The following is a 23,195-nucleotide window of genomic DNA, read 5'->3' as shown; positions in this document are numbered from 1 at the left end:
GAGGTCTAACGTGTGGCTCGCGAGCGGCCCCTTCCCCGCTTAGGTACATCCCCCACTCTTAGACTTCAGATTTTAGACTTCAGAGACTTCACTAATAGATTTATGAATTAATTAAGTTATAATTAATGGATTTTCAATTAGATTTGACTAATAAAAACATAAAATTCGATAGAATTTAGTGCAATTTTTATATATTTTGGATCTAAAAAGGCTATTCCCACTAAAACTAAATTTCATGTGATTTCGCTTCCTTAAAATTTGTTTGCAAAAACTGAAAATGCATAAACATCCGCAGTGTAATGGTTACACAATATGTGTAAAAAGGCATATCAAAAACAGTGATAAAGTTGCTTGCGAATACATATTCATTAGAGTCTCCAGATTCGGAATTTGCATTGCGACGTCTTTTTTCTTTGAAAAGGTGAACCAGCTTTGGTACTTCCCCCACTCTTAGACTTCATTGTTATGTAGTAGTGCGTAGAATTTCATCCCTGTTCCCGTGCCACTATTGTCGCCCCACTAACTCTAAGGTCGTGCGTAGTAGTGAGAAGAGATTTGACTAAATGGTGGGGAGGTTGCGGTTCTCGAAGGGGAACAAGTTAGAACTCCCTGACATGGTGCATACTTCATAAGGCGCAAGTGGCACTACGGTCAGGAAAGGTTACATCAACGTTCGTAATTGATAGTCATTAATGGTGAGCTCGTATTCTTCCTGTTTACAAGGTGCTCCACATTGATGTTATTAACCGTTGCCAGTCATTCTTATTGCCCCCTTTATTGCATTATTTCCTTTTAAAATATCTTGTAACGTCTCCATCGTTGAGCGTTCGTTTAATAATTAATTAACTAAACAATTTTCGGGGACGGTTTGCACTGCTCGAGAAGAAAGTTTGAATTCAAATATTTTTGGCAGAGAACGAACCCAGCACTGAACGTGAATGGTATGCTATTTTATGTATTGTTATTATTTATTATATCGTCTTATCGGTTTTGGCGAGGACTCCCCTCTCTTCGCCCTTATACGATTTATGTAACGTCATATAACATACAATATTTTATATAATCTTGTGATTTCTAAATGAACTATACAAATTATGAACTATCCACTAATAAACGAAACAAAACAAAACAAAACTTAACCGAAACAGATTTTTGGTTGTTCACATATTGATATGTTGTTGCTCAGTCGAAAGTTACTGGTATATGTTGATTTGTAAAAATTACAAAATCGAATTTATTTAGATTTCTCGCGATATTGATAATATGTGTGCGATAAACAAAATCTGCTTAATTATTTCCGATGGAAATATCTTTGTGTTAGGTCGTTATGGCGTTGACATTGGCTGAGCTGGACTCCGTCTGCCGAAGCCGCGCTCTAATTGGTTCGTGTTTTTTCGTTAATAACTCCTGAACGAAACCGCGTAGAAAATTTTCGTAAAGGAAAAAGTTATTTCAAATGACCTTAGTCACCCTTTTCAAGAAAACAACATTTTTGGGACACCCTGCACAATAAATCAGTAGATTATAATAGTGTTTCTTGATTAAAACACTTCATAAAATTTAAATTCTTAAATCGGTCATTTCATATGCAACAGTTTCAATAATTGTAAAATAATAAATGTGAAACCTGAACCTGAATGTTCTACCATAATACTTACATGAAGAATAAACGCTTGAAATTGTTTTGAATCGTGATAAGTACACGTACCTTGAAGTCATCCGAGTCTATGCGGATTATCCGATTTCTGCTGAGATCTAGGGTCCTCAGTAACGCGAGATGCGACAGAATGTGCCTTGGTATAGACGGCACTTCGTTATCCGCGAGACTGAGGTACTGCGTTCTCCCCAAACCCGCGAAAACGTCACCATCCACGAACCTAAAACACGAAAATGTTCCGTTTTATTGATAGTTAATCGATACGCATTTAATCGCTCATGGTATTCTCAGATTAAACGTGTAAGGAGAGCAAACAACCCCACAACGTTCTGTGAACTTTACTATTTCTTACAGTTATAGACGGCGGATCCAAAAAGTATTTAAACATTTCGAATTCTCGAAAAATTTTGATAATTTCATAGAAACAATTCGCACAACAACCCGTCAGCACACGTGTTAAAATTCGAAGCTTTTACTTTCGCAAAGCAGCGTTAATTTTCCTCTAAGATATTTTCATATGATGGGAAAGTGATTCATTTTTCTCCAAGAACTTAAAAAAATATTTCTCGTGAATGAAACTGCCACAGGATTGAAGATTGAAGTTTTCACTTCGCAACGATTCCTTAAAAATTTAACGATTTTTTCACTGTTTTATGGAACAAAAATGACTTACTACTGCAAAGTCGGCGGCATACCTCTCGTTCAATGCACAATAAAATGACTAAAAAATTTGTAGATCAATTTTTAAGGCGTCGTTGTAAAGAGGAAGCTTCGATCATTAAGTCTATTGTGGTTTCAGTGACGAATAAAATTATTCAAAGTTTTCACAGACGTTTGAAGGTACAGTATATGTGAGCAAAATGCGTCTTTCAGTTTCTCGCCTGCTTCATCATGGAAAAAATCTTAGGATAAAATGAACGATGGATTACGAGACTGAAGGCTTCTAGCTTTAACATGAGTCTAAATTTATTGTCGTACGATTGTTTCTTACGAAATTATCACAATTTGAATATATGCAATCTTTCGAGAATCGGGTATTTAGCGTTCTTAAAAAAGGAGATTTCTAAGATCATTTGAAATAACTTTTTCCAACGCGACGTTTAGCGGGACCTGTCGCCGAGTCGAAAACTGTCTGATGTAACCGTGCTCTGATTGGTCCGCGTTTTTCATTAATAAGTCGTTAACAAAACCGCGGAAAACATTTTCGCAAAGGAAAGAGTTACTTCAAATGAGCTCAGGGATCACCCCTTTCAAGAAAGTACAACATTTTTGGGACAATCTGTATGCTCAAAACTCAATTAGCCATTTACATAATTTATTTGAAGCTATTAGAATGTACTTGTTTTGCTACAGAAAAACTATTTCGTGTAATTCACAGAAACTCTATAAGAATGTCCAATTTTCCAAGAAAAAAGTGCTTTATCTTGCTTAATTCTATGAACAAACTCTTACAGTACCTGTATCTTTATAATTAGGCAGCGGATTTTATGTGTTTATTACAAAAATGAATAGGTCAAATACAAAAATGAGATATTACAATAATTTAAGGATATTATAATATTATTTTCGACTTTTTAAGACGATTAAGAGAGAAAATGTATTATCGTCTAAGTTTCATTATCTTAAGAAAATGTTTATTTTGTTAAAAAGACCCGCAATCTATTTATACTGAATCTGGAATCATAATTTTCTGTGACTTGCAATAAACTCACAACAGCAATTGAACTCGCTGAAATAAATATTGTTCGGCGAAGTGTTTGATATTACATTCAAGGAACATGTAATTGGTTAACGAACTACTCGTCGTAATATTTTATCACGTCGCTTTCTCCGAGACAAATTCCGTGTTTAAGAAACATAAATCATTCGGTTGTGGCTTTTTATCATTCGCCCGCCGATCACCGACAAGCGAAAGGGATCCTGGTATGATTGCGCCGATCACGCGGGATAATTTCCGAAACTGGGAAGGCCGAATTGTTCCGCGATCGAAATACTTCGAATGGAATCCACCGATAATGGCACTATCTTCGCCCGCGGGCAACATATGACCGTTGTAAACACATGGCCAGCGAGCGATACGTAATCAGTCCCAATAATCAGTAAAACGAAATTATCGCTCGTTGTCCTAGTCATGCATCAACGAAGAAAACTCGAACTCCTTTCCGATAGCTCGTTTACGAACAGAAACGGTTGAACCGCTACGATTCGTCAACTACAGTGAACTTCTCGATATACTGGGTGTTCATTTGAAAACTTTCCAGCCGAATATCTTGAAAAGTATGAAAGATATTAAACAAGTGTAAAACACATGTCCAAGGATTTCGAGGGGGAAAGAGGGGGGCAGTATTAGTTTTTTATTTGGGTGGCGTTTTCAAGGTCATTTGAAGGTCAACTTTGTTTTTTCAAATGGAAACCTATATTTTTTATTATGGGATCTTAGAGAAGAGAAGCAGAGCGAGGCATATTATTGTGTAAAATTCTTTGATGCAAATCGTTGATCCTTTCCAGGTGTACTAGCACGTACCGATTGAAAACAAAATTGTCCTCTATTGATCTCTTGTTTATGTTGTCTGTCTTTCACTAAGATGGATCGGTAGAAGAGGTGTTATTGAGTGGCCAACGAAATCACCAGATCTAACTCCAGTCGATTATTTTTTGGGGGACACTTAAAGTCTGTTGTTTATAAAACACAACCACAGAAAGCGTCAACGATTTGGGTCGCAGAATTGTACAGAAATGTAGAGCTATTCCAAAAGGTACCTTCAAAAATGTTCGTTCAGAATTTGAGAATCGTCTGTATTATTGTTTATAAAACAACGGAGAACATTTTGAAAATTTTGTATAGTTATAGGTATGACACGCTCTACTACTTTTCAAATATCTCCGAAACTAGTGCGCACATAAAAAAAGTATCCTACGAAGCGTGGGAAATAGCGCGGTAGAAGAGGAAATTAGAATGGGGGTGCAAAAGTCTTGATCTGACGACTCTGCGCGTGACACCAGCGAACGGGACGAAGCACAGTGATCTAAAACGCAAAATTTAGTGTCATTTTGGTGTAATTTCTAAATTATTAAAGATATCGAAATGATATTTGGGATGTAGAATATTAGCAAGTAATCTTTTTTAATGGTGCATAATGTACCATACATTAAAGGCGCATGAAGGTGCGCGCTACACGAAATAGAGCTTGGTGGGAGAAACAAGCGTTTCAGGGGCCCCTACCGTGCCCATCACTGGCTGAGGGCCTCTAAAGGTCTAAAAGAATTCTTATAATGATTTAATTTTAACTTTAATTTCAGGGGAATTTTAAGTTTAAGTTAATTATCCAACACTGGGTGTTGTATTTGACCTTCTCACTGCAATTAATTTGCAGTTATGAACACATACGAGAATGTAACGAAAGATAACTAAAATTTAGGTAATACAAATTTGATCATAATCAACATGATAAAATTGGACGGGTGTAATTCAAAACGGATGAATGATTAACCCCTTAACTTGTACGCTCGAGTTAATTCGAGCGCGCTAAACAGGCCAAACTGTGCACACTCGAGATAATTCGAGCGGCGTTGTATTTTATGTTGCTATAATTTTTCATACTCAAATGTAATCGAGAATTGAAAATAACAATGTGAAAGCAAGGAAAAAAAATCGTTTTATTGATATTTATCATTTACATGGGATTGTAAGCTATAACACTTATTTATTCAAGAATAAAATATAGCCTTTTTCCATGTAACAAAAGCGCAGTATATCAAAAATCGATTTTTTTTGGCCGGTTTAAAAAAAAACTGTGCGTTAAGGGGTTAAGAGAATTTGAGAATATAAATACATTATTTTCCAATTGTTAAACAAAAAGATTAAACAAAAAGATGCCGATCTATTTGGCTCCTGCTTCTTGCAAATGATGTAGATTATTTTTATTTTGCGTAGACATTCGCAGTCTAATAATCAACGTAAGTACAACATAGTTTATACCAATATGAATACTATAACACAATTAAGTGACGGAGTTTTTCGTTGAATTAAGGAAGAAATAAAAAATGTCTGAAGAATGATAGCGAACTCCAATTAACTCGTCATCCCCAGTTGGAACGTTAATCATTCGCGTGATTGTTTGCTTTCGTTTGCGAGCATTAACGGTGACAAGATGGAAATGTAAGATCGCCGCGCGATTGATCGAGATACCGAAGGAACAATGGAACGTGCAAGCGGTGGCTGGCCACGGTCATTATCGCTCAATTATTCACATAATGTTGGCTCACAGCATTTCGTTATTTAATTATTCCGAAACGATAAGCGCGCGCAGGGCCCGCTTGATAACTCGCTGGAAGAGGTCAGTCGCGATTAAGATTTCATTCTCGCGCTCATTCTCCTCTCTTTTTCTGTCTTTCGCGCAAACGCGCATTCCCGATCGACGTCCGCGGTCCCTCAAGGACTTTCGTTTTCTCTCATCAGCCGCGAGGTGCGCGGCCTATCAGGATAATCAAGGAAGACCAGTATTCGTCCTTTGTGCCATTCCCACGGCGCAACGACGATCGTTTTATCTGGAAACGGAAAAATTCGAGATTTCCGCGAAACAATCGGCCGTCTGACCGTCGGACCGACGTTCCGCCGTTCGAGTTATTCTCGACAAGCTATACGGTGGGTCCAAAAAGTATGTTAACCTCTTGCGCCGGCAATTGTTTCACGCGGATACGCGCGAGCAAACGTGTACGGTGAACAATATTTCTTTTTTCAAAGAAAAGACAGAAGGAATAAAAATATGTCAAACTCTGAGAAAATAAATTTTGGACGTGTGTGGCAGGTCATTTCCAACTCTGGGACAAGAACCTCTCGACGTGCGCGGCATGTCATTTCAGCGCAAGGGGGTAACACTAAATTTTTTCGAAAAATCGGTAATATTTAAGCTGTCATAATTTCGTTAAAAAAAAACTAGTACAACACTAAACCTGGTCTGAGATTAAAGTTTGGGACATCTACTTTTGAAAACCATCATTCGTTTTTAACTGAAACTGTTTTGCATAATGTAACCAGCAAACCTACACATGGACACGTAGGACCCAATTACTCTGGAGGGTACCGATTACTGTGCCTATATTAATTATACTGATTTTTAAAGCATAATGAATCAGTCTACATATATTTTATAAATTAATATAGGCACACTAATTGAGTCCCCTACCCCATAAAACAGTGAAAAAGATGGACGACAATTTTTAACAAATCTGTGCTGGGTTCAACCACGAAAAGTTTTCCAGTGTTTTTATAGAGGTTTCCATGGAATTTCCCCTATTATAATGGAGTATGAAATTATTTTAATTTAAACCGAACACCCTAAAATTTAATTTTACAAACATATTTCCTAGAGAAAGCTTCTTAGGAAAAAGAGTCTTCGTAGAAGAATATCGTAGAAGAAAGTGATTAACGTTCATCGAAAGGAGAAGCTTCAAACTATAGAATTCTATTTGTACGAACGTTTTTTACTAAATCGGAAAAGTGTTCGGATACTTTTTTCATCCGCTGTACACTTCAAACTGACACACTTTCCCTCGACATAGTTTTGCGAGGAAATTTCTTTGAGAAATGTGGCCGAAAAATTCCTCGTCCCGTTATCAGCGTATTATTCAATACGTTATCGTCGACGGTGAAAGACTATACGACTATAATAAACGACGTGCGACGATAAACGCGAAGTCAGGCGATTGCTTCGGACAGATTAACGTGTGTATTTCGCGCGGCGTCGAGAATTCTCCGAATTCCCGTAAATTTGCGAAACGTGACGACGGCGACGACGACGCGCGAACGTTCGAAAACGGTTTCCGGCAGCCGACGGTCGTTGATTCGCGAAATAATTATACTAATCGGAGCGGCCGCGGCTGTTATATAGAACCATCTTTGCTCAATGCTCGCAACATCAGACGATGACCTTTCGCGAAGATATTGTCGCTGGTATCAATGCATAATACGATGCGTTCAAGCGCGTGCTCGTGTCTAGATGTTCTCGCTCGTTGTCAGGCCATTTTCTCGAAACTACCTGGCATAATTGCTTTACGGAAATGCTGGTTTTTATCCGTTTTTGTTGCATCGACGCAGTCTTTCATTATTCGCCTGCTCGACGGCTGCACTCGGTTTCTAAGTGATTAAAGAATTTCATGGTCAGACGCGCGAGACGCGTGACCAACATTGTAATTCGAGCAGCAATACTTCCTCTACAGTAATATTCCTGAATCTGTAATTTCGATTAGAGTTCGAATAATTTCGTGCGCCTGAAACAGGAAACCCCCAGTCGAAAATTAATCGAACAAAGCATTTTTGTATTTAAGGGCCCGGGATAGTCACGTGACTTTTTCATTAATATTTTGCATTCATAGCCTTCAGACACAGACTTATGATCCGTCTAGGTCTTGAACCGATAAATCTTAAGCTGTGACTAAATTTGTCATATTTTTTGCTCTGTGTTATCATGAATTCCGACGCCAGAAACGCACTCCAAGTTTTTGGCTTTATTCCGCAGAGAATCAAGACAAAATATAGTTCAATTTGTAGCTGGAGACATTGTCTAGTGCGCGCTGCTCTCGATTTCATCCAGAAAATTCATTCAATGGCATAAAAATGCTTAGATTCCACGGTATGCACATCGTCAATTTTTGGCCTACTTCTAACGCTTATATCACCAAATATCTGCATAATCTCGGCAGCTCCTGACCAACGCACTAAATTGAACCTTCCCCTTTCGAATGAGCCCTTTACCAGCGACAAAATATTCTTGTATAAGGACGAAAACTTGAGGCACGTAAAACCATTTTTTGACGGTAATGTAGTCACTCTACCTTATCGCGAATCTACGAAGACCGGGCCCTTAAATGCCAACAATTTTATGACTTCGACAATTTTCGAGCCCTGTAGATTTCCCATGACGAAAGAATCCGTTGAACTGCAGACTTTGAAAATACTATAATAAATTTTTAAATACTTTAATATAACAGAACGCGTTGTTATTTATCGAACTACATTAGGTGTCGCAAGAAAATGCTTTTATATATCAGGATATTCTAATACTTAATATAGAATATAGGGTAAAGCAGAAATATTTGTTAACAGGAGAAACACATATAATTTTTTTTTAATAATTTCAGGAACCTCATTAAACAAATGATCGATTTGCGACAAAGTTGAAAAGAATTCTTCGCATTAAATCGACATAAAATATACATATGTACTGGGTGAAGCATTTAAAAGAGGCCGCCCGAATAACTCGGTTGCTACTGGTGATACGAAAAATGGTGTCAGACAAAACTTGCTCGGTTTCGAGGGTGGCATAATCTCATGTTAATCATTTTTTGTTTGTTTGTAGGTGGACGCGTGGAGAACATACGAAGGCCAACTCAAATTAAAATATTTTCCATCGCGGTTGACCTTCAATGATATTGAATGACCTTGAGTCGGAGGTCACTGTATGCATCTTAAAATGTCCTATCGTATAATACACAGAAAAATATATCATCCCATTAAAAAGAAAACGGAGTTGACCTTCACATGTCCTCTACTCGTCTCCTTACAGAAAAACTGTTAACACGAGATTAGGCCACATTTTTTTTCTGTCACCAACAAGTTATTGAGTTATTCAGATCGCCAGTTTTAAATGCCTCACCCTGTATATTTCTTTCAGAACTCAAATTTATGCTACTAATTATTTAATGTGCAATTAGTAATAATTTGTGGATTCAGATGAAATTTTACTATCTCGTTCCTATTTACCATTTCAATAGTGGATAAAAATGAAATATAATTTAATTGAATCATTGCTTTCTTAACCAGTTAACTGCGTTCGACGTGTATACACGTCAATCCAAAACTCTATTGTGATGCGGTTGATGTGTATACTCGTCATGTACAATAATAAATTCCTCTTTACTATGAAAACTGGAAATTTCAATAAGTTGTAATAAAAATGTCATTTTGTGGTATGTTTCCTTTATATTACCAATAATATAAAGTTAAAAATTTAAAAGTAAACATTTTTCTCATGTGATGCTTTTTTCCCCAGAACAGAAGCTGTTGGAGCTTAATTTGGATGTGTTACCCTACCCACCCTAATCACCAGACATTGCACCCTCAGATTTTCTTCTATTTAGGTCATTACAAAATTCCCTTAATGGCAAAAACTTTAACTGTTTGGTCGACATGAAAAATCATATTTCAAAAAATTTCGCCGAAAAACACAAGTTGCGTGAAAGATGGAGGAAGATTGTGATACAGAATGGCACTTATAATAATTTAATGAATGTACAGGGTGTCCCAAAAATGTTGTAGTTCCATATAAGGGCTGATTCTTGAGATTTTTTTAAGTATCTTTTTCCTTTGCAAAAATGTTCTCCACGGCATTATTGAGGAGTTATAAATGAAAAATACGGACTAATCGCCCTTTTCAAGGAAGTATGACATTTTTGGGACACTCTGTATATCAAAATTTAAATGTGCTGCGTTTGAGTTTTCTTTAAAAATCGGCACGAACTTTCCAGACAACCCAATACTTATTACGAAATTACTTGTTAAAACAAAAAATTGTCTGACGGTCGCAGCTGCAAGTTGCTGCAGCTTTTTGGCTTCATGGCAACAGTAGTGTTTCCTAAACATAATAATGAATAAATTTTGGATATACCTACACACACCACAAAAGTAATAACTAGACTGCGGATCTTTTTGCATTTATGGCTTACGGAAATTTTCCAAAAATGGTACAATATAAAATTTAATAGAATTTAGTAAGATTGTTTGGGATCTACAAAAGCTGTTCCCATTAAAAATAGGAATTCATTTATTTCCATTTTCTTAAAACTTGTTCATAAAAATTGAAAATTGCATAAATATCCGCAGTCTATTAATAACATTCCTATCCTAGTTTAATATAAAGTGTATCGAGTATTATTTTATGTGACAGTGTAACAGTGAATTACGATTCTCGTAGGAGATAATAATACAAAAGTAGAAACAGATGAATACCTGTTCTATAAAAATCCATACTTGAGTTAACTATTTACATTCGAGGGAATCAGTCGTTAATTGCTTAAAATCGCATTCCAAATCAGCTATCAAAGTTTCTATTGTTTCGAAACACTCCCTACAAGCGTAGTTTTATAAACGCAGTGTCTCATTCTCGCAAATACAGTGACTCCCACTAATATTCGGACGCTTTTAAAAATCGTATATCTTGGTTAATATTGGACCATAGGACCATTTTTTAAAGAAGTTAGCACAATTGGTTGCTACATAAATTGAACACAAATTTTTACAAAAATTGCAATTGAAGTTGTTTTTTTGCAACATTAATGTGGACTTACATTGAAAATTTAGAAAGTACGATTTGTAGATCTGTATGAATTATACATATTCTGAGAATTTCATCAAAATCGGTCAACGTTGCAATGAGCTACAGATGTTTCAAAATGATCACATAAGGGTGAAATTCTCTGACAAGGCCAAAATTCTGCGACTTTCACCCTTAAGCTTTCATCGTTAAATGTTTGTAGCTCCTTGCAACGTTGACCGATTTAGATGAAATATTCACAATATGAATAATTCCTACAGATGTACAAAACGTACTCTTTAAATTTTTCATATAAGCCCACATAAAAAAGTTGCAAAATACACCTTTTAGTACTTTCTCTGCAATTTCGACCAATTGCAATTTTAATCAAACATTTTTTACACGTTATGTTGCGATCCAATTGTTCTGACTTCTCAAAAAAATTCAAGTAGTATAGTCCAATATTGACAAAGTTAGGCGATTTTTAACACTAAACTTACCACGTCCGGTGAAATTGACCTTTTCATACTTCTGCGTATACAATGTATTTTTCAGTACTAATTTCTCGTTTTATTTTTTTTCCCAAGAAATATACGTAGCCTGTCCTACCTACCAAGGCCGGTCAATTTGACCGCACGAGATAATGTGGTATTTAAATAGTTCTTCTATTTTAATTGCTCTTCTAAACCTAAACAATCAATATAAAAGAAAGGCTGTTCTCAATGTGGCATAGTCAACTCAAAATAAATGAGCCGCCTCATTGAATGATACGCTATCAAGTTACGCACGTTTCATGGCAAACACATCCAAACCGCAAAGGTGGACGACACAGTACAATTTTTTAAATCGAGGAGAGAGCATCGTAATATTTTTTCTATAATTGAAATTATATAAAAATAAATTTGTATCGTCATTTTATGAAAGTTGTTCATCTACGAATTCATTCAGCAACAAATCGACTATTACCTGCGTTTAATTATATTAACAATAACTTTTTTTAAGGACCGGTCATTTTGACCGCGCACGGTAGGAATAGGTATACAAGAAGCGTTGGTAGGTTTAGTATTCAGAGCGTCCGAATATTAGTGGGAGTCACTGTAAGTAATATCAGAATTCGATTCTACGGCTTCCGAAACCCCTGAAAAACCGTTCCGCTTGTGATTAACAATCTGTAATTTTTGCGATTCTGGCCCACTGTGCGCCGAGACGTTCGCCCGTTTCCATTTCGCTCGAGATAATCCAGCGAGTGCGACGATCCGCCGCGATCGAAGGAGTTGTTCACGTGTCTGGGAGAGCTTCCACCGTGGAGATAAGCTGTAAAACGAAAATGTGGAGCGGCGAAGGAGCTCGGGGAACATTGTAGAAACGCGATACATGTTTCGCCGGTCGAATGGTGCGCGCGTGGTTCGCGTCGAGCGTGGCCGATATCGCTTATCGTCCCGTCGTCTCACGATTTTCTTCATCGCGCGCGAACAATTTCCTCGGACCCGCGCGTCTTCCACGAAACGATCGAGAAAGATTCCTCGAAGCCGCGAGGTCGATCGCGAGCGAAAGTGTACACGGTATTCGTTTTCTGCGACATCGGCTGGCCACTTTGTGTCCCGGAGGCGACGACTGTAAACCTCTCTTTCTCTGTCGGGTCTGCTCGGATATAACAAAAAACGCCCACACCTATCTAACAAGAGGAAGCGAAAAGATCGATCGAGCACGTTCCCGTCGCGACCTTTTCGATTTGCCGGTCGAGCACAGCACGGAACTGGCTCGTCGGTGGCGTGTTTAACAAACCCAAAAGGGGAAACACGGACGTCACAACAAGCCCGGTCCCAGATACAGTGATTTCTCTATATGTGTCGCCAAGGCCTGGATGATAAACGTCGCAGAATTATCCCAACTACTGCGGGGTATAGCCCGCGAGGGGCAAAGAAGCTCGAGAGACCTCGGTTGTCGAGGAGTGTAAGGTCGCGTGGATCAAAGAATAGTATCTCCTGGTCGATATTTGTCCCTGGCTAGACCTGTGTGTTGGACATATATCGAGTAAACACTGTATTGAGAGAGAGAGAGAGACAGAGTGTGTGTGTATTGTACCTTTTCATCGCGAGAAAACAGAAACTAATCGGAACGGTGCCCGGAGCTGAAAATTGGAGGCGAGCGTGCATTGTCTTAGAACTGCATTGTCGTAGAATCTAGATCGAAGTGTCTATTGTCTAGATCGAAGTGTCTTTCGGTTATTTATCCCCACGGGCGAAAAGGACTCCTCGCGATGGGCAAAAAGTAATCTAATTAATGATTGACGATTGTAATTAACGTGAAACCATGTTCTTGAATTAATGATTCGGATTACTAAGTAATCCAGTAATCAGAAACGAGTTTAATACAGTAAACAATTAAGAGAGTCCAAGGACATCGATATATTATTTTCAATTTATTAAACAGAACAGAATCTGTCTTCTGCTTCTTGCAATTAGTCCAAGCAATTTTTATTTTGCATAAAAATCCGCAGTGTATGATTAATCATTGCAGATTACCAAACATAATCATGATTACTGATTTATCCTAGTAACGATTATTTGAGTAATGATTAAGATTACCACGATAATTTTTCGTAATCAATTACAAAATTAATCACAAAATAATCGATTACTGCCCAACTCTGTCGCAATGTCTAGAAAAAAATCTTTCACCTGTATTTTCATTAACAAATACAATGGACTTCCGTACAACGCGAACACAAATCCTGTTTCAAAAGACTGTGATACAGATTTTATGTGGCTATACAGTAAACGTGAAAAGAATTGTTTAAAAACACTTTACACTTACTACCACAAAAGATATATGTGAACAATATTTTATAAACAATTGATCATGTTATACGGAAGTCTACTGTATTGTTCTTCCTGGTTGCAATCGCGTCGTCGCTTATTGCATACACTACCACAAACAAAGAAAGCAAATTTTATTTAAACTATTGAGTAGTTTCAGGAAGTCGCATAAACAACTTTCGTTATGGGTCCCACAGAACCAATCTGTGCAACCAGAGGGTTGACAGCCCTTGCCCTACAATTCATTTCAACTGTCCAGATTAAAACGTATCATTTCGTGTAACGCTCTAAATATGCACCGGTACAAACTAAAATAATCTGTATTGGTTCAATATCAACGTACAATGGTTAGGTTGTTAGTATACAGGGTGTCTCATTTATCTGGAAATTCAGAATATATGAGAAACTGTAGATCACACTATGAAATGTTCTAGACAAAAGTTAAACGACACACTTTCCCATGTAGACATTGTTTTCTATGTGGCCGCGTAGAGGTCATATGAAGGTCAACTTTGTTTTTCGTTAATGGAGTCGTATATTTTTTAACGTACTACCCGATGCTACTCGTTATTCCCTACATAAAAGTACTAAATCACTTACCGCAAAAAATCATTAGTTTAGAAGATATAATTCCATTTAATGAAAAACAAAGTAGACGTATGATCTCTCTTCGTATGATCTCTACGCGTCTACATAGAAAAAAGATATCTACATCGGAAAGCGTGCCCCCTGATACCGTTTAACTTTTCTCAGAAACATTTTTTTAGTATCATCAACGGTTTCCGAGATATTCTGGATTCCCAGATAAATGGGACACCCTGTATGTGTTAGTTTATGATTAGATTGTGGATTTTATGCATTCATGATACAAATGGCATGGTCGAATGCAAAACTATAAAGACATTAGAAGAATTGAATGTTGCTACGTTATTCTCGACTTGTTTAAATTATTCATAGAGGAAATACACTTTCATTTAACTTCTATTTTTTACAACTGACTTGGACAATTTTTACTTTGTATAAAGATCCGCACTCTATTATGATGAAGTATTAAGAATAAGCGAGTTCAATGTACGAAACCTACGAGGTCTCCGAGACGACGTTTTAAGGCAAAGGGTTAAGGGTCCGGGAGAGTCACGTGACTTTTTAATTAATAATTTCCATTCAAGTTTTTCGCTTTATTCCGCAGAGAATCAAGACAAAATATAGCCGAATTTGTAGCTGGAGATATTTTCGTCGACGAGAAAACTCGTCCAATGGCATAAAAATGCTTAGATTCCACGGTATGCACAACGTCAATTTTTGGCCTACTTCTAACGCTTATATTACCAAATATTGCCGCCCTTTACCGCCCTTTACCAGCGACAAAATATTCTTATATAAGGACGAAAACTTGAGGCACGTAAAACCATTTTTTGACGGTAATATAGTCACTCTACCTTATCGCGAATCTACGAAGACCGGGCCCTTAAGGCAAAGGGTTAACCCTTTTGCGCAGGGAGTTCTAACTTGTTCCCCTCAGAGAATCGCAAGGTCCCCACCATTAGTCAAACCTCTTCCCACTACTACGTGCAGCCGTAGTTCTACACACTATTACACAACGATGAAGTCTAAGAGTGGGGGAAGTACCAAAGCTGGTTCACCTTTTCAAAGAAAAAAGACGTTGTAATGCAAATTCCGAATCTGGAGACCCTAATGAATATGTATTCTCGAGCAACTTTATCACTGTTTTTGATATGCCTTTTTACACATATTATGTAATCGTTAGACTGCGGATGTTTATGCAATTTTCAGGTTTTGTAAACAAATTTTAAGGAAGTGAAATCACACTAAATTTTATTTTTAGTGGGAATAGCCTTTGTAGGTCCAAAATATATAAAAACCGTGCTAAATTCTATCGAATTTTATGTTTTCGGATTTTTCGAAAATTTTTATGAGCTATAAATGCATAGAGCATTTTTTGCTTGCATTTTTGCATTTTTTGATTGCATAGACATTTACTTCCTCTCTTAATAATTTCAATAAGTTACGAAATTTAATCGCATTGTTAAGATTGCCTGACATTTTCACTGTTCGGTGGAAAGTGTAAACGAAATTGTTTTTCGAAATTTTTTTTTGGACACAGAAACGTTGTTTACTGTTAGATAATACTTCGTTTCTGAAGAATGAATACTCAATTTCGCACTTTTCGACAAACCTTTTAGACAAAACTTTGATTCGATTGTTCAAACTGAATCGCGCCCCCTTTTGAGACCTGACCATTGACACGTAAGTGACGCGTGTTTTTCTTCACGAAGATAGTGAAAGCTGTCCAGATAAAACGTGTCGGATAACAGATGCGACGAAACGTCCAACCTTTCACCTATTACTAGTCAAATAGACAAGAGAAATGTTCCACATAATTTAATATTTGACACCATATCTTCTAGGCGAAATCCCCTTTGGAGATAAGAAAAAGTTAATCTTTTCTGTAACAGTTGAGCTGTTTGTACAGCCGCACAGTCACCAGAATCATGAACAGACTCCAGATTGTGATGCAAAAAAAGAAAAATTGTCCGAACTAATTGCAAGATACAGGAGCTGCATAGATTCCTGGTTTTTAATCATTTTAATGGAATGAGAATAATACAATAATATTTTCAAGTGTAAAGTAATGTTAAAGTAAAGTGCAAGTAATGTTGCAGTAGATAAATTCTTTCGGAGTTATAAAACAATGAGGAACAACGAAGGTTACGTTTATTGTTAGATGAAGCGTAAAATCGCATAATCTCTGAAAGCCCTGACTCTGTTAACTCGTTAAGCGCTACGTCAGTCTCTGAGGACCGGCATCAAACTTTCCGTTTTGACGGAGTCGGTTTCCAGAGACCGACATTAGGCTTTTCGGCTTTGTCAGACACTTCTTTGTTCAACACTTGTACGCGCTCCTTCTGGTTGCTATCTATCAACAACTTGTCCCAGAAAACATTGCGCTTTTCTAAACGCTATGACTTTCATTCCTACTGCGATTTTAATTTATCCAGTGAATAGAGTCACTGGCAGAATGATAACAGATGACTATAAATCAAACATAAGACTTTGAGTAACTTGCAAGTTAACCCTCAGTGTTTAACAAAAATCAGGTATGACATTTCGAAGTCAAAAATTTATAATGACATGGAAATATTTAGGTGACTGAAATTTTTGAGAAAAGCATTTTTTTTTTAAATGTTTTACATTGAAATTTGTAGAAAGCTGAATACTGATTAACTTTTATCTGAAATAATTTTTGGTCAGATCATCGTGAAAATCGTGATGACATTGCGAAAGTGGTCCAGGAATCCGCCATTTGGATTTGAAATATGATAAATTTAAATGTAATAAATATAATTAATAGAACTAAAATACAACTAAAAAAATACAAAAACATAATAGTTTTCAATTTTTTTATTCTAATTCAGTATCTACGATAAATTTAAACGTTGGACGAGACTGAACCTAAAACTTATCTAATTCTTTCAACAAATATTTAAGATTTCTTATAAAAAAAACCCGACAGGTAAGTGACTCAATTACTGTGCCTATTATAATTATACTTATTTTGAAAGCATAATGAATACTAAAAAAGAGATATTAAATTGTTTTCATTAAAATCTCTTTCCAAATATTCATTATTCGTTAAAAATAAGTACAATGAATATAGGCACAGTAATTGGGTCCCTTGCTGCGCATAGTAATTCTCACACATGTCCAGAAACATTAAAACGAAATAAAAAAATTTATTTTTTGAAAGTTAGAATACCTCTTAACTCTTTCTGATCATATGTCAAGTCAGACTCGACATTGACTTTCACACGATTTTTATGCGAAATAAAAATTGGTTGCAAAATAGAAGTTTATATCTCTGTTTTGTAGTCTTATTAAGTTGTAAACAGTGAGTCCATATTCTCAAATTCTTTTAATCTTTTTAGAGTTTCAAATTACTCCCAACCATTTTTTTCCATAAATGCATAAGATCCGCAGTCTACTTATTATACTGAATTACAGTGCAGTCAATAATGTGACAATTTCGTGGTGCGTAACACCTACACTGGTGTATTTTATGCATTTCATATTACTCCTGCGAGTTCCAGGCCTAACCGGAGTCATTTCCGACTCACGCCGATATTTCACTACAGTTTTCTTTCGATATAAGGCGATGGTTCGGGACCGGCTATCGTCGTATTTCGGATGAAGACGAAGAAGAGGGGATAGAGATTTTCTTATTTCGAAATATAAAGCGTCGTTTTATATCGGAATAAAATTGTGCATATACAGCTTACCCCCACCGCTACGGGTCACGAATGACTCCGGCATAGCATACGGAGGATTAAGAATGGGTGAGCGTGATTTCAAGCATTGGAAAGATTGAAAATATTTAAGAGTACAAATGCATTTGTTACGACTTAATAAAACCAGTGAAGAGAGAAATAAACTTGTTTTTCACGTTTTGCAATAAACAATTTTTATGTTGCACGAAGATCCGCAGTCTCAGCTGTTCCATTAGGTTGTCCGAAGAGTTCATTTTGTTTTTACTTAATACATTCAATGCAAATCGTAAAAAGACAAATGGCATGGGTAAATAAGATAAAGTTTAAACGAACTCGTGTTCGTGTTTTGCTTATGCTAGTGTTATTTTATAATAGTAAACATGAACATTGCGAGAAAAACTTTTGAGACAACCTAATTATATTAAGATATTGATTATATTATATTGAATATATTATTACATTAGGAAGTGTTTTCATTAAAATCGGTTAATACTCTAGAGTATAGTTAATATAGGCACAGTAATTGGGTCCCTTACCCTAATTGAATTATACGATATCGGAGCAAGTTTTAAAATAAAAGTGAAAGAGCAGTTCGTCGCACCGCAAAGGGTCAAAGAGATCGAAGTACAGTCTTTTCTCGATATATGTCCCAAATATCTAGTTGATAAAAGTCCCACGCGTGGTATACCCCGTGAGGGACCCCAAAGCTCGTGTGGTCACGGTCGATCTGGAGTGTAAACATATTTTGATCTTTTAGCTGATATATGTCCCTGAGTAGACTCGTGGCGTGGACATATATCGAGAAAACAGTGTACCGAGCACGGTAGCTACATCATCGGTGCTACAGCCAGAGACAAAAAGATTGGACACTCTATGTGGCTTTATGTTTTCATGTTATATCGACAGGAAATGCACACTTAGCAAATCAATTATATTGTACACGTAAATATCTATACGGAAGATTATGCGCAGTATCCGTTTCTAAGAAATGTTATGAAGGAAGACGTAAACGTTGCAATCCTCAATCAGGATAAAATGATAGGACACGCATAGTATTGGAACGAATGTTCGTAGTGGTTTTAAATTAACCCTTCGTACTCGAAGCTATTTTAACTCCAAAATGAAACAACTCGTACAATACCGAAATGTTTAGTGATTTATTAGTAGTATTCATTTATTGTTCCCCTCAGGGTTACAATTCCTATTACAACACATCTCCTTTACCTCGCACAATCGCTTACCACTAATAAGAGAGAGAGAGAGCTTAGTGATTTATTAAATACAAACAAATTTAATAATGTAAAAAATATTTTGAATAATGATACAGCAATTTTTAGTGGTGCCTTAGAAGCACCATTCGAGTGCTAAGGGTTAAAATTCAGAGATGAAATTAAGATATTTATTCATAAATTGATTCAGTAATATGATATAGTTACCTCCAAAATGTCAAATAGTAGTAGAACAGAATGGAAAATTTGAAATCTATGAATAAACATCTTCATGTTATCTTTGAATTTTAATTTAAAAACGCTACGAACTTTCGTTACAACCTAATATTTTTCTAAATGTTTATATCACATGTTGTGAGAAATCTCCGCTAAATAGTATTTAATATAAACAGTTCAGTTTGTTCAGTGCATAAAATGGGTCGTGGGAAAACATTAAGTGCGACTGAAATGAAAACCGCTCTAGAATCGTCTCAGGAAAACTTTTCTACCGTTCAAATTGCTGGTCTTAAATCGAAGTAGAAAAATAATCGGTAAAGTTTATGCATTTATAACAAAAATGGGTACGCACCATTTAGAGCAGTAAGCATTATTATTATTTATTTATTGCTTTAAACCACATGAGGAGCAGTGGACATATTTAAAAACTTTAAGAACATCAACGTGTTACCTTCAGCTTAATAAAATGATTAAAAGAAGAAAGAAATTTTTATTTAATTCTTGCGCCTTGTTAAAAATTAAAATAATTTTGACAAAAAGAGGAGAAAGAGTTATGATTGTTCTGCTGCGTTAACATTACGTCAACAACGTGCAATTTGAAGCCTAGATTCGAAAATGTCCGCTAAGCAACTTTGGCAATTCGAGAAGATGTTGATGTTAAAAAAAATGTACGAGTTTTACGGAAGTGTATGCACTTAACGGTACAGCACAGAAGTGTTCGATTGCTATTCGCAGAGAAACATATTCAGCTTAAGAGAAAGTGGCGAGAAATAATATTTTACCGATGCAACAAATTTTAATATGGACGAGCCAGACGGATTTAAATACAATTAACATGATTTATGGAAAGAAACTCAATTAGTAAGTCGTCTTCAAATGGGACAGATAGTAACACCAGTTTTACGAAGCACTAAAGTGACTATTTTATATTACTTTATCAAAATAACAAGAATGCGTCTCTCCAAATTTTTAGTAATTTTCTTAATAATATACACTCAAAGTAATAAATTTATTGAATAATTTCTCATGGATGTATCTTTACAATCTCAATAATTGTATATTAAAAATATTAAATGAATAGTCAGAAATATTTAGGCCATATTAATGAGCAAATGAATAAACATGCCACAAGAATTGTTGCTACTAATTTCATATTTCAACGTGACAACTCCTCCGTTCACGCAGTCAACATATTTTTTTACAACCGACAATTTCAAAATTCTGGACTTTAACTCCGGGTTTTAACGTTATTGAAAACACCTCGCGAGAGCAGTGTATGCCAAGAGCCGAAAATTTTTAACTCTTGACTAATTAAAACAATGCACATGAATGGCACCAATTAAGATAGGAAATTAAAACGTATATTGTATAGTTTGCATTGTATACGTTTTAAAGCAATAAATAAACAATAATAATAGTGATACAAATCTTTCCCAGAATGTGTAATTTTCGTGAAAAAAAACAGAGGAGGCCCTACAAAATATCGACTGTTAAACAAAACCGGTAAATTCTTTTTGCACGTTCGATTTCCTAAACACGAGTCCTATCATTTTGTCCCATCAATTTCGTCCAGAAGATGCACACATTTTTCTAAATAAATTCTTGCGGAGCAACAACATTGTAGTTTCACCAACCGAAACAGAAAAACGAAAACGGCGTGAAACGATGCAACGAGAAGAAATTTGATTTATGCTATCCACCGAATAAAAAAGAAGAAATTAATGTACACTACCGCTCAAAGTATCCGGACACTTGCGAAATATGTAGCATTGCATAAAAGTGATTTTAGTGCCTAAAATAGTGACTAAAATCGATTTTCATCAGTTTCTTATGAAATATCTGACGTTTTGAATTAAAAATTCCGCATGTGGAACTCACCAATGCTACACTAAAATGAAATACGAGATTCATCGACGTATCCATAGCGGAGTGTCCGGATACGTTTGCGCGGTAGTGTATACGATGTCTATAGAAGACTTAGAGCTCTATAGAAGACTTAGACGTCTATAGAAGACTATAAAAGAGGTGCACTCACCCGAGATGATCGTGGTTCAGCTCGAGCTTGGTGATGGACATCCGCAGCTCCTTGAAGTCGTGCCGGGATATGTCCCGCAGGTTCGAGTGCGACACCCTCAGCGTGATCTGTTGCTCCGCGGTGAATTTGCCCCTAAGTGCGCCGGCTAGCTGTTCGAACGAGTCCATGCGCTCGCACACCACCTCGATCCTTTCCCCGTGGCCGTGGTGGCCGGCATTGTTAGCGGTGTTGACAGCGGCTGCTGCGGCCGCTGCCGGGTTGATAGCGGGGCTGGAGAACCCTTCCTGTCGGCAGGTGCACGGGCTTATCTCGCGTCGTACAGCGCAATGGAGGCTCGTGCTGGCCGCCAGCCCAAGAAGCGTGTAAAACAGCCCGGACATGGTCGTTCTAGGAGCGTGGAAACAGTACCGCGACGATCACCATCCAAACCGCCAGTAGAAAGGTCCGCGCTGGTCAACTGGCCTGATCTCGGTGCAGGCCGCACGGACCATGCGCACCCCCTACGATCGAGGGAAACGAACCACCTCTTCGCTGATTACGGTCTCTCGATCACTGACACTTGCCACCTCGGCTACCGGTCGGTCCGTCGCTCGCGCGGTCCAGTCGAACACACCGTCGTCAGGACGTATCGTCTTTTACCCCTTTCGTTCTCGACACTGGCAACCGATGTAATAATACTGTATGTAAAATCGATATAATGAAACAAAACAAAAAAAAAAAGAAAAGAAAAAACCCGAGAAAGTGTCTCACTGTGCAACGTAGAACAAAACAAAGATAAATAGCAAAGGCGAGGCGAGGGTGACGGATAGAGGGGCTACGACAGAGGGTTGAAACTCCGATCCCGATTCCCCCGGCTCTAGTCGCACTCGTCCACACGTTCACCGTTCACTAACTAACTCTAGACTGACACTGGACGGACACGACTGACAGCTACGTATTATCTACACTGTCGCGATCCACACCCCGAACGGGGTATATATGTGTACATACGTATGCCCACTGGTGAAACGCGGGTGAAAGCTGGCTGCTGTGCGTCTATCTCCGTGTTCCTATCTCTCTCTCTCACACTCTGTCTTTCTTTCCTCGGCTTCTTTTTCTGCCGTTCGTGCCGGACACGAAGGAGGCTTATCGTCGCCAATGGGCCCTCCTCTTGGCGCCACGAACGCGGCAGCGGCATTAAACCGCGGCGCGCCGCGCGAGACTTACTTATAGTCACAACGTCGTGCCGTGGCGCGGCGCGGCGCCGCGCCTCCGGAAGGGACTCCTCCAGCTCCTCCTCAGGACTCGTACATTATGTGCGTAACTGGTGCCTCTCTTCTTTTGCCCGTTCCCTCGCGCGTTATCCATCCTACATGGATGCCTCTTTTTATCGGTGATCCGTTTATCTCTCGTTAGACAGCCAGCCGGAAGCTTCGGTCCGTGGAACCAGCACGCGGACCACGCCAAGCCGCACAAGTGTCGCGAATGGCCATTTTAGGCGGTGGAAAAAAAGTCATGTCGGAAAATAGATATAACATTCATATATTCTTCTTTCGGAATGTTTACCGAGACTAATTATACCCATAATAATTCATTTAATAGTGATATAAGTATCGAAATCAATACGCGAAAACTCCGAACCGTAATACGGCGAAATCGTACG

The 23,195-nt window shown here is 37.5% G+C and overlaps 1 protein-coding gene and 1 long non-coding RNA gene across 5 annotated transcripts in view; both read right to left on the bottom strand.

Moving 5' to 3' along the window:
* The window catches only part of LOC143354003 (uncharacterized), a 103,816-nt gene extending 83,705 nt beyond the window's left edge, over positions 1–20,111 (bottom strand). Inside the window, exon 1 of the long non-coding RNA XR_013082244.1 lies at positions 20,099–20,111. This is a non-coding gene — a long non-coding RNA (uncharacterized LOC143354003). The remainder of the gene's footprint in view (positions 1–20,098) is intronic.
* Positions 1–22,743, bottom strand: part of Ltl (leucine-rich repeat-containing larval translucida) — a 51,069-nt gene extending 28,326 nt beyond the window's left edge. The window contains exons 1-3 of one of the 4 annotated variants that reach the window (XM_076787626.1): positions 22,304–22,743; positions 21,554–22,209; positions 1,709–1,877 (exon numbers count right to left, since the gene is read on the bottom strand). In XM_076787626.1, the coding sequence (XP_076643741.1) occupies positions 1,709–1,877; positions 21,554–21,933 (549 nt within the window). In that variant the 5' untranslated portion in view covers positions 21,934–22,209; positions 22,304–22,743. Of the gene's footprint in view, positions 1–1,708; positions 1,878–21,553 lie in introns of all 4 variants that reach the window. The other 3 variants (XM_076787628.1, XM_076787627.1, XM_076787625.1) reach the window with 3 other exon arrangements.
* Between the last annotated feature and the right edge of the window lie 452 nt (positions 22,744–23,195).

This window comes from Halictus rubicundus, chromosome 5, assembly GCF_050948215.1.
Source record: "Halictus rubicundus isolate RS-2024b chromosome 5, iyHalRubi1_principal, whole genome shotgun sequence".
Lineage (NCBI taxonomy): Eukaryota > Metazoa > Arthropoda > Insecta > Hymenoptera > Halictidae > Halictus > Halictus rubicundus.
The sequence above is the reverse complement of the archived record's forward strand: the minus strand, read 5'-3'. Positions and strand labels throughout refer to the sequence as shown.